Genomic DNA, 15,336 nt, shown 5'->3' with positions numbered 1-15,336 from the left:
TATTCAACCTTTGCAAATCTATAATGGACTTGCCTTCACTTAATAGCTTGCTTCCATATATATTCACTGTGGCTAGCAATGGTTTCGTTGAGAGAGAAAGAAGAAAATGTGAAATCAGTGGTCCTGGAAATAGTTGCAACCGCTGGAGGTTTTTCGCAGCCACAAATGCGACCGTTACTATAGTAAGTAGCGAAGAGAAAAGTATTCAATCGTAGTTTACATGTAAATAGCCAATTCAAGACAATATAAATCCATGAGTTGGAATACAGATGAAGTTTACAAGTCCATATATTGAAAGCAATGTAACCTGATAAGCCAAAGACAGAAATCTTATGTCACCTAAATTTCAATGTGTGCCTAAACTATAGATCAACTATCTGCACACCTCTTCTCTTTCAACCATGCTTAACGAAGAAACTTGAAAATGTGTAGTACATTTCTTCAGCTACGGAAGCTTTTCGAACGCAAACTAGGCCGAAGTAGAGCCGCTAATATTGGAAGACTTGTATATATAGCCTGCATTATTCACGCTTTTGGAGAATGCACGGTCTGGCGAATCTCGAGTCTTCAGTGCAGCTCATAGTGTTGGATCACCACAACTACCGATCCATAGTTGATGCCAAACACACAGTAGCAGATACAGTTGCTTTCTTTCATCCGAAGTTGAATCATATAGATGCGAAGCTAGTTTCTCGATACCTTTCGGCCGAGGAAGCGATCCGGAAGAGCGAAATCTCGTTCGTGATGGCCAACACCGTATTGGACTACTTTCTCAAGTTGCACATTTTCAATCTGGAGGTGAATATTGCCGATCTCGTGGATATGGCCGTTCAGTTCCAGCGGATGTTTGAGCTATCGTTATTGCCAGAAGACAAGGCAAGACTATACGACGTTATCTCGGGAAAATGCGCTTCTTTCAACAGCTACAGTCTGGAAGATGCTATTCTCACTCCACAAGGGGAATACAGGCGATTGAATGAGTTCTTCAAGAACTACTCACCAAACGATACGTATTACTTCGACGAGATACACATCAATGTCGGATCGAAGAACTTCACGGTCTCTGTCTCGGGAAATCTTTCTGCCTCTGGCTTCTTAGATCCGCTTGTAGTCTCCAATTTACCTCTGAAAAGCTTCAATTACTACCCTACAGGGTTGTTGAACTCGACACATTTACATGCGTACTTGGCCCGTATCAACCTCCAAATGAGACTTCGTGGCCAGAAGATCCTTTTGGTACTCCACAACAACGTAGTCGTAGACAGTCGCCAGTTCTCCAATATAGAATTGTTGTACATCAGCCCAGAAGTAGACAAGTACTTCCAGAATAATCCAGACAATTGCATTAAGTTTCCCGACGAATATGGACTAAAGTCGTGGATTAGATCCCACATCATCGACCGGTTGTCGAAGTTGAAGACTTTCGATAATCCACTGCTATTGATCAACTCCATATTGTACTCATATAGCACTTGCATCTCCAAACTCTTACACGATCCTCTATATTTCCAGTTCAACCAGTTGAACTTGATGTCTTCGAACTTTATGGGAAACAACATGCCTGCCCCTTACTATGTAAATGAAAACATCAAGATAACGGATGGTAACCTCATAGTCATGGATGAAGCCCCTGAAATAGGCCAATACTCGGCCAGAGAAGACAATTTTAAAAAGCTCAACAATTACAATTACAACGTAAAAGATATCTACTTCATTCTTTCAAGTCTTTTACTGTATCAAAATTCTGATATCGGCCATGATTACGGTTTTGATGCTAAAGAAATAATGGACTTCCTCGTGCAAAAAGTACATCCTTTCTTGATACAGAGAGAGTTCCCCTTTGTTGGCCATTTCCATCGCTTTTTGGATGAATTCATTAACGAGTATGCTAGAATAGGTGCTTCAGACGATACAGATGAAACTGATAATGCATTTAGCGTGTCGGAGAAATTCCATCTTGGTCCATTGCAAGAAGCAGCCAGAATTGAGAAAATTTTGGTATCTGCTTTTGATCAGGATGGTGACAACTTAGCCTCGATGCTGTTTCCTCACATAGATTCTATTGAAGTGGCCAATTCTGAAGCATCCTTCTTGAAGGCTTCTGCTCGTAACCTTTCCAATGGAAATAGTTTGCCTTTACCAACTTTAGACGAGTATGATATGTTCACTCCAAAGAAAAGAAGAAGCCTGACAAATTCAATTCCTACCATCAAGAAGTCAAAGATCATTGAAATAATGAAAAAAGACAAGTTGAGTTTTGTGAACTCCGCTCAGGGCTCTGTTTTTTCAGACGACTCTGATTATTCAGAAGATTCATTTTCTAGCAAGATAAAGCAATTCAAAGACAAGGTGGATTCAAATGGACTGGTACTTAGTCAAAATGGAAACGGTAAAGTCGTTGAAGAGAACGATGCAAATGCTTATGAGAACGAAAAATCAGGAGATGAAGATGAAGAGTCTCTGGAAGAAGAGAACGATTCTGCGAAAGAAGAAGAACGTAAAGATGATGATCGTGAAGAGTATTACATGCACCGAGAACTAATCAACCCTGTAGGCGGTGATGAGAATGGGGACATTGAAGAAGAAGTATATGGTCAAGATGATGACATTGAAATGGAAAAGGTGCAACAAGAAGAAACAATCAGTATACAACCAGAAGCGAAAGCATCCTCTATTCAGATGGAAGTTGAGCCAAATAGCACTGAAGAATCGTCTAACTCAGATAGCAACAGTTCTTCCGATAGCAATGAAGTTGCAGACTCAAATAATGGAGAGAAAACATATATTAAGGAAGCCCATATGAATGAACCTACTTCTAGGGAAGACAATCCTAGCGATAGTTCCGAATCTCAATCTTCAGATTCCAGTGAATCAGATGCAGAAGACAGCGCAGAAGAAGAAGAAACACACCCAGAGTCAAATTCTAAAGTTCCATTATCTTCTTCAACAATATCTCCATCTCAACTTCCAATTCCAGTTCCGAATCCAGTTCCGGCTCCAGTCAAGACGAGCTCAATTTCTGCAACTCCTTCAACGCAGATTAAGTTACCAAGGAGGTCATTGGGAACTTTATCTTCGTTGGTTCCGCCTAAATCTACAGTTGAATCCAAAGATACGCCTAAGACAAATTCTGATAGGTCCAAATTCAAGGGAAAGCTTGATTTCAGTTCAGATGACTCTTTTTCTTCTGTAGACAGCGATAGTTCAGATGAGTCTAATGATGATAGAAACGTATCACAGCTAGCACAAGTTAAAGTTACGTCAACCAAAGCTGTACCAAAGACAGATTCTACAAAATCAACAACTATTACAAATACAATACGTTCAAAACCTTCTTCTATTCCAGCAAATTCAACAGCCCTTACGAAACATATATCTACGAAGGCTGTACTTTCTAAACCAGTTCTGCCGTTGTTAAAAAAGGTATTAGATGCGGGACTGAGTCGTGATCCAAAATTGGCACCATCGGCAATTCTTGAACATGTTTCCAAGCCTAAAGAAAAGAGAATAAACCCAAGTCAATTAAAGAGTATTGAAAGAAGACAATATGATTCTTCGTCAGAGGACGAAATGTCGGATCCTATAAACGAAAGCTCTGACGAATCGGAAGACGAACTCTTTGGTACTCTGCCGAATGTTTCTACTCTGACTCAACGTACGCAAACACAAAATCTGACTCAAATTCAGATTCAAACATCGAATTCTACTACAAAATCTCCTGTTAGGAAACCAGGCAGTCCATTACAATTTAGCTTTGATAGAAATTCTCCTGGTCAAAGTGCATTATCACCTCGTGAAAAGTTACAATTCTCGTCACAGTCGACTCCAGCATCGGCTGGAAAAGGTAGACCTACAATTCTATCAATGAAGTTGAAGGAACTCGAAGCACGCCAAGCAAGTCCATCGAAGAAAGAAATACCTAAAAAGGGCCAAAGGCAAACCTCTCAAGCAAAGGAAAGGCAATTATCGGCATCTGATTCTGATAGCAGCTCTGAAGACTCAGACGATTCGATCGGATTCTAAAATCACAAGCATATGTAAATAAGAATAGCATAATAGATATGAAAATGAACTAAGCTACTTAACAACTATCTGACTACTCCATATTGTATAATCAGTGCAGTACTATAATTCTAATCTCTACTTTCTTGACCCATTTGTCTACTCCCAGACTTTCCGGTTCGCATTCAAGTAGGTTCTCGTATAAATATCTGATTTGTTCATTTTCTGATGTCTATTTGTTTACCGTTTTACCTTTTTGAATATTGCCTGTTTTTGTAGTTTTTGTCTTCTTTTCTCCTGCCGTTTGTATACCTAGTGGCGTTGTAGCCGTAAGGGGTCATAACCGTTATGGTCACAGGCTCAGTTATAGCCGTTGTTCCGGACGTTCGCAAGTGAGAGCCGGCCAGTAAGGGCAAAACGTGACTTCTGGCCGATGGCTGCGAATTCGAACAGGCGAGCTCCCGAATCCCTCCGGCAGTCTGCATTATGCACAAAATCAGGATTGCTTTTTCCCACACTGAAAAATTCTCTCCTGAAAATATATAATCGCTATCTATCCCGATAAAACGGAGAAAAGTAGAATACTCATTTTTATCAACGGGCCGTAGGAGTTTCCAAATATATATACTTGTTTCCAGCTGGGCAATATCGATAGGGTTACGTCTGAGGGAATAATTCGTTTATCTTGATCACTTATCACAAGCACTCTAGTCAGAAACTTAAAGTTTTCAATTTTCTACCTCCGAATCTCCCATTTTTAAGTCACAAGACTCAAAATTTCACATAATTTTCCCTAATGAAGCTCTTTGAAACAGATCATTACTTTCACTATCCCTGGGATCAAGTCACTGCCGCTAACTGGCAGAAGTACCCCAATGAACTTTCGACACATGTGGTTTCTGTCGATGTTTTGAACAGAACAATTGACGAAGAAAGAAAAACCTTGAGAACAGAAAGACTCATTGCTTGTAAGCAATCGATCCCCAAGTGGCTTACCTTTATTGTGGGAGGCGAACAAAAGTCGTATGTAAGAGAAGTTCTGGAAATCGATCTTGTTAACAAGACTTTGGTGATGAAAACTCACAACATGACCATGAGCCACTTGTTACTTGTTAACGAAACTGTGGTGTACCGTCCAGATCCAGAATTGCCTTCTAGAACTCTTTTCAAGCAAAGTGCGGAATTCACAGCTTACGCTTCCATCTCGAAAATCTGCGACAAAATCGAAGAATGGTCCGTCGAGAGATTTGGCCAGAACGCAAAGACGGGAAAATTGGCTTTCGAGCATGTCTTACAGTCTCTCACCGAAAAATGGGATGAATCTGGGCTCTTTGTCAATGACGTTTCTAACACCATCATGAAGGAAGTCAATGATGTCAGCAAAAAGACAAGCAACGTAATTACAGAAGTCAAGAAGTTGGGAATCTTCACAAACAACTAGAACGACGAAATCAAGCTTCATTCTTCGTCATTTTCATATGAATATTTGCAATATTATTTATTGATTTTTTTTAATTCATTCATTTGTCATTGGAATCCATATTTGGCCATTTCCTCCTTTCATTGCATTGTTCAGTTCCTCGCGTCTATCATTATTAATTTATTATCCATATCTCGGACTTTTAACTATGCCACACTGGTGGTTCTTTGCTAGAATTATGTCTTGTTTCATTATGCCTTGTATATAATCCACAGTTATGAGTTTTTCATCGTCAGAATATGCGTTCTTGGTCCTCTGCATCGACTTATTTATTGCTTATTATGTATATAGATATCAAGCAATATATGCTACACAGCGAAAACCAGAGAAACTCCATGTAGTTTCCATAAGCCACTGATTTTGCAACTAAACGTTATCCTGTATATAATCGTTCATCTCATCTGCAGCTCCAAAAAAAATTCATAACGGTTGTGATATTGTTAGCTACTTGAATTCTGAGATCCAACCGCAATACTAGAATTGCCAGGTTCTAGGCTTCATTTCCTCATAGGATTCTAATTAAACATTGACAAGTTCAGAGTTGTCTTTTCCTAAGCGAAACTTGAGTGTGCTCTCACAAACAACACTTTTCCATACTGAAAAATTTCATCTTATAACTATGAAGCACAAATTAGGTTGCGATGACTTGGAGATTCCAACAGCTAAGAAAACACACACAAGCCAGTTGCCGGACGAATTGGACTTGATTTTCAGTGACATGCTTCCAGCAGAGTCTTCTATTTATTTACTGTCATCAGAACGACTTGCTATCGATGCTGAGATCGACCAAGCGCTCTCTGGTTTCGATTTTTCGACTGTAGATCAACAGGAACAAATGTCAGAAAACCAAACTGAAACATCAACCAAAGAGGAGTCCCACGAGGAACTAGATACCCTTATAACAGCTTCGAATGAGTCGAAGCCACAATCTAGTAATGTGAGCTCGTCACTGGAAAACTCTACACCTTTCGACTCACCTGAAACCATCACCACTAGCATTACATACAACGAAGAAGACATAAAGAAGCACACCACAGAGATCAACAAGGAAACGTTAGCATCAATCAAACACTCTATGGTCAACACTTCGAAAGTTATGTCGTTGTTCACGACTTTAAAAGTGACATACTTGAAGTTGTGTAAGGAGTTCAACTACTTGTTGCAGAAGTTCAACGAAAACGAGAAGATCAAGATCGAGTTGATCAACGAAAATAATGAGTTGCGAAAACTCTTGACTGAGATTATCACCAAACGCGAGCTCGAGAGGAAGAGAGCAAAGGAACTCGAATCTAAGAATGGAGTCCTTGAGTTAAAGCTCATGGAGAAGGAGCTCAAAACGAACTAAGACCATCATCATTCAATTACCAGCACATACTTTACGCCTAGCATTACATTCATAGATTAGCATTACATAATGACTCGAACAAAACGTAGTATCGTAGTATACCTTGTGGGCAGCGTCACGACATTATTGGTTTCAAATTAAGATCTACGTAGCTATCGGTAAGGATTGAAGATTTTCACGTGACCAAAAGGTGTATATTTTCTGTACATTCCACTACATGGTTTGGACAGTTCTAAAAGGTTCTTCTTCATTCCGAACGGCGAAAAGACTCTACAGTATTTCCGTAGACTTCCTAAGAGTCAAATTTATCGTGTATAGTGGATAACAGCAACATGAACGAAAGCCCGGCCTCATTGAGGACTTCTCCATCTATTTCACTTCAGAAACACCAAGAACTCATACTTCTAGAATTAGAAATGATTAGAGACACTGTCAAACAGATCGATGCCAATCTTGTCAAGGCGATTGAGCTTCTTCAGATTGGGCCAGTTAATTCGATGAACGACTCCCCTGATTACAAGCAAGTTGTCCGTAGAAGCGTGCATTCGATAACTACTATACTTAAGCTGTTGGATGGATATACAGGCGACGCGTAGCAGGTGCACACAAAATTTATTGAAACTAGTTTATAGAAGTTTTGCTATTAGTTTTGATATTCTTCAGCAACTACAACTAGGTTTCAAATCCAAGAAGTTATTCATCGCACTTTCAAAGGGATCTACTTAAGGTTGATAATCAATATTTTGGAAAATGGACTCTAAACAATCTGCACTTATAGAACGATTCCAGGATTCCAAATTGAACCAGATCCGAGGAAATAATGATGATAATGATGATGATGTGCATTCAGAAAGTGAAGACGACTTGCTTGCGACGTTAGACGACGATGATGATGATGTCATGGCCAAATACAGAGAGTCAAGAATCCAACAGCTTTCGAAAGAATTCTCCAAAATTAACGATACTGTCAAATCTACAAACGAATCTGAATTGGGAAATGTCATTTTGATGGAATCTGAAAAGCAAGTAATGGACTATGTCACCAGTAACGAAATAGTACTTGTTCACTTCTTCCAACCTAACTTTGCTAAGTGTAAACTCATGAATAGCCAATTAGATCAATTAGCTGAGAAGCATTTGGAGCTTAATGTTGTCAAAATCAAGGCTGAAAACGCTCCCTTTTTGGTAGTAAAACTTGAGATTAGAGTACTTCCTGTTGTTGTTATATATAGAGACGCTAAGGTGATTCTGAGAATTGTAGGGTTTGCAGATCTTGGAAGCAATCCTGATTCGTTCACTTACGAACAGTTAGAAAACTACATGGCTTGGAAGAATGTGATTTCGAGAAAGACCATTAGCTACAAGCATATCCGCAGTAATAAAAAGGAAGAAAGTGATGATGATTTTGATTATTTCGAATGATGATTGAAATTCACTAACGATGTTTCATTATGAGACAAATCTTGCTAATCCATAGCCTCCATATTTGTGCCGAAATGAAGAGTCCGACATCACTGCAAGCATGTCTTTTCGGTCTTCTCAACTGGTATTTGTGGGGAATTGCTCATGCAACTAAGCATTCTACGAATAGTATATGTTACAAACTTGAAGGCGAAGAAATTGCGGACTACAATTTGTACAATTTTCTGCTTGACGCCAATTCCTGGTGACGTTTAAGCGTGTCCTATTAAGATAATGCGATAGGAAAGTCAAGCTAGTAGAACTCGGATATTAACTAGTAGACTAAATTTTGTAACATTTATCCCTGGTCTTTCGGATCAATATATACCAAAGAGATTATAATGTATGCCTGTAGCTTCTGTATGGACAATTATACCTCATTGTCCGAGAAAGAGGTATCAAGCGACCAGAGCTATAAGTCAATTCTGTGCAATTGTAGCAGGAAATACCAAGAATCGTTCTGGCTCCAGAGTTACTTTCTCTATGTACAGCCAGCTAAAATATGGCCTTATTGTCATTTTCAATCGTTCTCTGCTTCTGAATGGCATCTTTGAGCCTCAACCTCATGAACTACCTCAATTGTTATTCAAGTGATTCTGAAACTGGTAGACTCCTTGGTGTACAAATTTTTTTCGGGGGTTTATGCTGAGCGCTCGTTATGAACAACCCTAGACGCCGACAACATAAGCTATGAAATTTGGTATAGCACTCAAAGAAGAAAGTTCTACCCGAGTAATAGTCTTCATTCTATTCTCTGCAATTGAAGAAATGAATCAAATCAATTGTTGGGAACATTCTATAGTTGTTCTTCTTAGGTTTCACCATTCAATCTGTTAACGACTCTACAACATGGTTGGCTAGTCTAGCCTTTGCACAATATGGCCCTAAGGACTCGTCTCCAGAACGACTTGTGGTGTGGATTGCGGTACTCAAATGTATCATAGGAGTCGTTGTAGTTGACTAGTCTGTCGAGATTTTCATCACCGAATTGGAAAGCAGGCATGTCGTTGGAATCGTGTGTCCGAAGAATATTGGCTGCCGGTATGGGTCGACCAGATTCAGACATGCTTCTCCGGTGAGAAAGCACGCTGTCTCCTAACATGTTGTGAAGCAGAAGAAGTGGAAGAAGAAGAAGAAGAGAAATAAATATTCTCAAAGTGAGTAAATTTAAAAGTCGCTTGCAATTCTCGATAAGCTGATCTTCACTTGGTGTGATCTCCAGATTACATGAGCCCAAGTCCGGAAAAATATGGATGCGAAATTGTCTGGCCCTAAAGCATAATAAATGCACTACAGAAATATGACATAATTAAAGAGATGACGGCAGCCAAAAAAAAGTGAGAGAACCACGAATTTGAGCTATAATGGTCAAGCTTAAACAACCCTAGTCATTGATTGGTTAGCAGGGATAGGAATCAATGGACAAGCCAATAAGGTAGTTAACAGCAGCGGTACGGATCTTCTCAAACTACTGTGATTGTTGGTAAGATGACACGGATAATTACATGCGCAAATGACTCCAAGTCTGCCCCTCGGAGATGCTGCCTGACGTTTTTGGAACGTTGCCGCAGACAGTAGTCATGGATGACTCCGTCTGGCAGTCACCTAAAAGCGGAGCTTGACAGATTGCATATTTGTCATGTGCAAAATCACATGATATATACAACAGAAAAACTGTAGGGCTCAAGCCCTAGCTACTCACATACTTTTATAAATTAGTCACGTGCTATTATTTTTCCATCCCGCGAAAATTTTTCGCACTCTCGCCTTTGGCTCGGTCCAGTCTCATAGTCTGCGGCAGAGACAGTGAAAATTTCCAGAGTATCTACTCTCTCTTCTCTTGATAAATTTTGAAAATACACCACTGGTAAGAAAGAAGCAACTTTTGCAGACAAGCCAAAATGCAAATTTTCGTCAAGACCTTAACTGGTAAGACTATCACTTTGGAAGTCGAGTCCTCGGACACCATCGACAATGTCAAGTCCAAGATCCAAGACAAGGAAGGTATTCCACCTGACCAACAACGTTTGATCTTTGCTGGTAAGCAATTGGAAGACGGCAGAACTCTTTCTGACTACAACATCCAAAAGGAATCCACCTTGCACTTGGTCTTAAGATTGAGAGGTGGTGGTAAGAAGAGAAAGAAGAAGGTCTACACCACCCCAAAGAAGATCAAGCACAAGCACAGAAAGCACAAGTTGGCTGTCTTGACCTACTACAAGGTTGACAACGAAGGTAAGGTCGAAAGATTGAAGAGAGAATGTCCTGCCCCAACCTGTGGTTCCGGTGTCTTCATGGCCAACATGAAGGACAGACAATACTGTGGTAAGTGTCACCTCACCTTCAAGGCCAACTAAGTTTACGGTAGTTATTTGATAATGAATGTTAATTTAGTATAAGAGAGAGTCGTAGAAAATTGTAGAATGGTGTAGAAAAATGACAGTAATGACAAAATCAAAGTTCCAGTGAAGATCGGGGATATCTGAGCATAAAAGATTTATACTTGAATGTCTCTTTTTGTATGGTCTTAGTGTAAGTGAAAAGCTGAATAATCCGCATCTATTGAAAAGTGTCTATAGTGCTTAAGTGCTGCTGCATGGTAGTTCTGGCTCTGGTTTCTATGTGCACTACCTTGCTCAATACAGCCTCCACTATCAAGTAACTAGTAAATCAACAGTTCATGTTTGTATATATTCTTCATATTCAGCATTCTGAAAGTCAGATTCGGGTAAAACATTAGAAACCCATCAATACGGACGGAAAGGACTCACGTCTACACTTGTTTTCCGTATTTTCACGTGTTCTATACCAATTCTATTTACTACTACTTCAACAAGATCATTCCACGTATGATAATACAATATCTCTAATTCGCATCATATCAGATCTCCACAGACATCTCATCCCAATATATTTAATCTGAATCAATGAATTTCTCCATCTACGACTTGGACGAGAACATCAAAAAGCTCCTCAACTTGGACAACTTCCTCAATGGAATCACAGTGAACGACTTCATCGAGGAGATCTCGAAAGACCATTTTCTCAAGGAAGCCGAGGTCAACAAGTTGGGCTACTTGGACCCAAAGCCATATATCCGGACATTTGAGTCGACTTTGCGGGAATTGAAACAGCTTAATCTGCAATCGTCTGAACAGACTCAGATGAGTGAGAGACACGTAGACAACTATGAGCTTAAACATAGTGAAAACGTGCTTCAGTTGAGTTCCAATATCGACAGATCAGTCAAGAAGTTCGATGTTCTTGACGCTAAGATTTCAGAAGTCACCAATAGGATTAACCCGTTGGGCCATTCACTTAACAAGATCACAAATTCCAGGGACCGATCGCTAGAAACGATTTTCTTAATCCGTGCCTACCATGGCTTTTATACCAAGGAGAAGTTCGACGCCTTAGAAACTTTGAGGACGTCCTCAAAATATGATGACAAGACAAAATGTGCCAAAACCGTGGCTAATTTGCTTACATTAGCCAAAAAAATTGAAAGTCCAGACTTGCCCAAGACGACAAAATGTCTTCAGGTCATCGAAAAGTACAGTGAAGTGATGGAAAGAAACTTGTTGAACAAGTTCGAAGTAGCGTCGGAAGAAGGGCACTTTGACATCATGAGAGAAATCGCTAAGATACTCTTTGAGTTCAATGGCGGTGCTAATGTAGTTCAAACTTTTGTAAGTAAAAATGATATCACTTTGGATCCAGCCCAGGACGAAGAGGGCTCGATTCTTGACGAAGAATCCACATGGCAGAAGTTGTCAGATCCAAATTTCGGTGAAGTCATCAAGGACAAATCGACAGAAAACATCTTGGACACCCTACGCTTCGAAATCAAGTCGAGAGCCAGAGTTATCCAGCAGGTGTTTGAAGATCCTGTGCCAGTTTTGAAAATTTTCATACAAAGAGTTTATGCTCAAATCGTTCAAAACAAGGTTAATACTTTGTTGCAGTTCTCCTTGTCTGTCAGTACTTTGGCACACGTCCGAGTCTTGCATGTTCTCTATATTTTGGTAGGGGACTTCACCAAGGACGTCAAGGAATTCTTGACAATGAACGAGTTTGACAAGGAGAATGAATTGAATTCAATTTTGGACCAATCTTTCTACGACATCTTCATCGAATACACCTCGGAGACTGTTTACTTTTCTCGGGAGAAGAAGAACTTAGAAGAAATCGTCTACGATATTGTCCATAAGTTCAACACTTATAACGAAGCCGAATTATCAAGCCAGGCCCTTGCAACAAAAATAGAAAACCTCGATAACTTCGAATACAATCAAAAGTCAACTGAACACGCTAGTAACGATAGATTCAGTTTCCATTTCTCGGAGAGAAAGAGACTCAACCAGTTCAAAGCATATGTGAAATCCAAATTAACTGATAAGCCAAGAAATTCAGTCAGCGAAAGAAACGATTTGGAGGCTGAACTATACAAGAATATCAGTATCACCAAGGTTGAAACAGTTTTGAAATCTGCCATAGAGTCTGTTGCTAGAATTTTGGAATTGACTCCGACCAAGGCTCCTGAGTTGGCACTCGAGATCTTGGAAATCATCCTCTTCGACTTTGGAAAACTTTACATAGGCGGCGGCTTAGAAGTAGCATATGACCATCTCAAACAGGAGAATGTAAGTTCCAAGATCAACTCCAACCAAGAATTCAATTTCGATTACCTCTACACATTCAGTCTTGTTAGTGAAATCCTTTTCCTAGTGTCTTCCACCATCAAGAAGATCATATTGCCCTGTGCAGTCAATTTTCCCAACATCAAGAATAGAATGATCAATTTAACCAACAGTTACGTTTCTAGATGTGAAGTGTCTTTGAATATCCTTTTGCAAGAGACATTAGACTTGATAGCCGGCAGACTTGCTTTCTGTTTAACAAAGCAAAAGAAGAAAGATTTCTTCTGTGACAACATTGAAGATGACACAGAAGCGTGTGAACTGATCAGTGAATTTTTGAATGTTGTCTATTCTACCTTCATAGGCACTTTGAACAATGACAACTTGGAGAATGTTTTGGTGAAGGTGGGTATGAATCTCTTGAACCAATTGTTGGAGCATTATAAGAAGTTCACTGTCAACTCAATTGGAGGTATTGTTCTCACGAAAGATGTGATTCGTTACCAAACTTGTATAGATGAGTGGGACATCCCTGAATTGACGGAAAACTTCCAGTTGTTGAAGGAAATTGGAAACCTCTTCACGGTGCAAGCCAAACTTATCAACTCGTTGGTTACCGAAGGTCAATTGGCCAATCTTAAGCCATATACTATTAGACAATATGTGGCGAAGAGAGCGGACTTCAACCCAAGCTATATAGAAAGGTTCTTCAATCTTAAACATTGACGATTAAATTATCTTTTATAAGTATGGATGCATTATATAGAAGTATAGTACATTTCTATTAATATGAGTGGAACGATTGCAGTAAGAGCCAAGTGCAATGCGAAGGAAGAAAACTCTTTTCCTCGAATGGACTCATTGGCCAGAGCCAGAAGATGTCGTTTTTCAGCTGTGGGAAGGTAGCTATCGTATGTGGCGATCTTCTTCTTATAGATGGAGAGAATAACTTGACCCTCCTTTTTGAATATATACTTGAGCAGCAAATACGTTGTGAGGATGGCAAATACTAATCCGTGAAATTTTAATGCAAGGAAGGGTCGAGGCATGTAGCACATCTGAGTATTGAAAGAAGATTTGCTTTCAAGTTCCAAATCTGAACGTGCATCTTGAGGGTTGTAGAGTGACAATAACTGAATAGCAGGGTACTTAATGCCAGCGCTCATGGCAGCAGACTTGACCGTTATATCCCTAACCGTAGTCGGAACCAAAGTCTGGTCATCTTTTCCTATGCTCTGGAATGTAATTCTTACGTCACAGTAATCGTGATCGTCTCCAGCAAAAGCTACAACTGGTCGCACTATCGATAATAGTTCATTTGTAGGCTCCCTTTCTAACACAGTCTGGTACTGTTTTCCCTTCGCAATAGGGAATGGTTTCTGGTTCTCTCTGAGAGGTCCACAGGGTTGCATGTTGGGATCTCTATACATCGGAACATGCAGAAGCATTATCCTTGGATAATTAGGATTGAGATGCAGATTCAACTCGGATAGAAACTGAAGCGGTTCCTTTCTTACTTCGGGGTCTACAGACGAATACGAGATAGTATCTACTAGAACCAATGAATGGTTTCCCATCTCGATTACCTGATTGAGTTCACCGTTGTACATGGAAAATCTTTGCAAGACATGCATGTCTATATCTTCAAATCCTATATCGTGATTCCCTGGAATGGATGAGATCGTTCGGCGATTGACCTTAGAGGGAAAGATCTTGGTAAAACGCTGATATTCTTTGAACCACTCAATATCCTTCCATTCTCGGCCACCGTCAAACAAGTCTCCTAGGAAGACGGTTGTGTCTGGATCGAGCACATGTTGAATATACTGGTAGTTTCTATGGAGGTAATTGTCGGTTACTTTTCTAACGAAAAAGTCGACAATAGCTGGGCGACCACGGTATGACGATGCGTCGATAATTTGAGGATCGGCCACCAACGCAATTCGATGCGGTTGTGCTTGTTTGTCCCAATTCTCCCATTTGTTCCAGCTACACAGGGAGATTACACTGTGGACGTAGATCCTTTCCCAGAATTGAATGGATATGAGCCAAACGAGCAGCATAATGAAGAAGTAACGCAAATCGATATTTCGAGCAACTCTCTTAAGCAGCTCCCAATTCTGCTTTGATAGTAGAGGTTTCAAGTTCAACTTGAGATTTTTCACAGTGCCAAACGAGGCAGAAGGTTTCCATTTTGACGAGGGAATCGACCAGGAGTCTGACTCTTTTACAGAGTCATCGCCTAGAAGCCCACCGTTACTACGTCGGTCTTTTCTTCTGTAACTCATTTCACAGACCGAAGCATTAATTGTTGAAGACTGAAAGTTCAAGATCGAAGGTTCTATTTTTCAACACTAGTATTTTTTGTTTCTACGCAAACTTGAATCATTTTGCATATTAGATTATGC

At 40.0% G+C, this 15,336-nt stretch overlaps 6 protein-coding genes across 6 annotated transcripts; all 6 read left to right on the top strand. All coding sequences in view use genetic code 12, as the record gives it.

Annotated features, from left to right (window-relative positions):
- Positions 1-744: 744 nt before the first annotated feature.
- Positions 745-4,023, top strand: PICST_33593 (hypothetical protein; the record flags this gene model as incomplete). Its single annotated transcript, XM_001386357.1, has 1 exon — positions 745-4,023. One exon carries the CDS (start codon positions 745-747, stop codon positions 4,021-4,023), a length of 3,279 nt encoding a protein of 1,092 aa, XP_001386394.2.
- A 775-nt stretch (positions 4,024-4,798) lies between these two features.
- On the top strand, positions 4,799-5,443 carry PICST_63739 (predicted protein; the record flags this gene model as incomplete). Its single annotated transcript, XM_001386356.1, has 1 exon — positions 4,799-5,443. One exon carries the CDS (start codon positions 4,799-4,801, stop codon positions 5,441-5,443), a length of 645 nt encoding a protein of 214 aa, XP_001386393.2.
- A 658-nt stretch (positions 5,444-6,101) lies between these two features.
- PICST_33591 (predicted protein) lies at positions 6,102-6,827 on the top strand (the record flags this gene model as incomplete). Its single annotated transcript, XM_001386355.1, has 1 exon — positions 6,102-6,827. One exon carries the CDS (start codon positions 6,102-6,104, stop codon positions 6,825-6,827), a length of 726 nt encoding a protein of 241 aa, XP_001386392.2.
- A 750-nt stretch (positions 6,828-7,577) lies between these two features.
- PICST_37090 (predicted protein) lies at positions 7,578-8,249 on the top strand (the record flags this gene model as incomplete). The annotated part of the gene is made up of 1 exon (XM_001386354.1): positions 7,578-8,249. The coding sequence occupies one exon, from the start codon at positions 7,578-7,580 to the stop codon at positions 8,247-8,249; it is 672 nt and encodes a 223-aa protein (XP_001386391.2).
- Positions 8,250-10,161: 1,912 nt separating this feature from the next.
- On the top strand, positions 10,162-10,685 carry RSP27 (ubiquitin-40S ribosomal protein S31 fusion protein). The gene has a single exon (XM_001386353.1). The coding sequence runs from the start codon at positions 10,190-10,192 to the stop codon at positions 10,643-10,645; it is 456 nt and encodes a 151-aa protein (XP_001386390.1). The 5' UTR covers positions 10,162-10,189; the 3' UTR covers positions 10,646-10,685.
- Positions 10,686-11,017: 332 nt separating this feature from the next.
- Positions 11,018-15,222, top strand: SEC10 (Exocyst complex component SEC10). Its single transcript, XM_001386352.1, has one exon. The coding sequence runs from the start codon at positions 11,216-11,218 to the stop codon at positions 13,652-13,654; it is 2,439 nt and encodes an 812-aa protein (XP_001386389.2). The 5' UTR covers positions 11,018-11,215; the 3' UTR covers positions 13,655-15,222.
- The last annotated feature ends 114 nt before the right edge of the window (positions 15,223-15,336 follow it).

Source organism: Scheffersomyces stipitis, chromosome 7, assembly GCF_000209165.1.
Source record: "Scheffersomyces stipitis CBS 6054 chromosome 7, complete sequence".
NCBI lineage: Eukaryota > Fungi > Ascomycota > Pichiomycetes > Serinales > Debaryomycetaceae > Scheffersomyces > Scheffersomyces stipitis.
The sequence above is the reverse complement of the archived record's forward strand: the minus strand, read 5'-3'. Positions and strand labels throughout refer to the sequence as shown.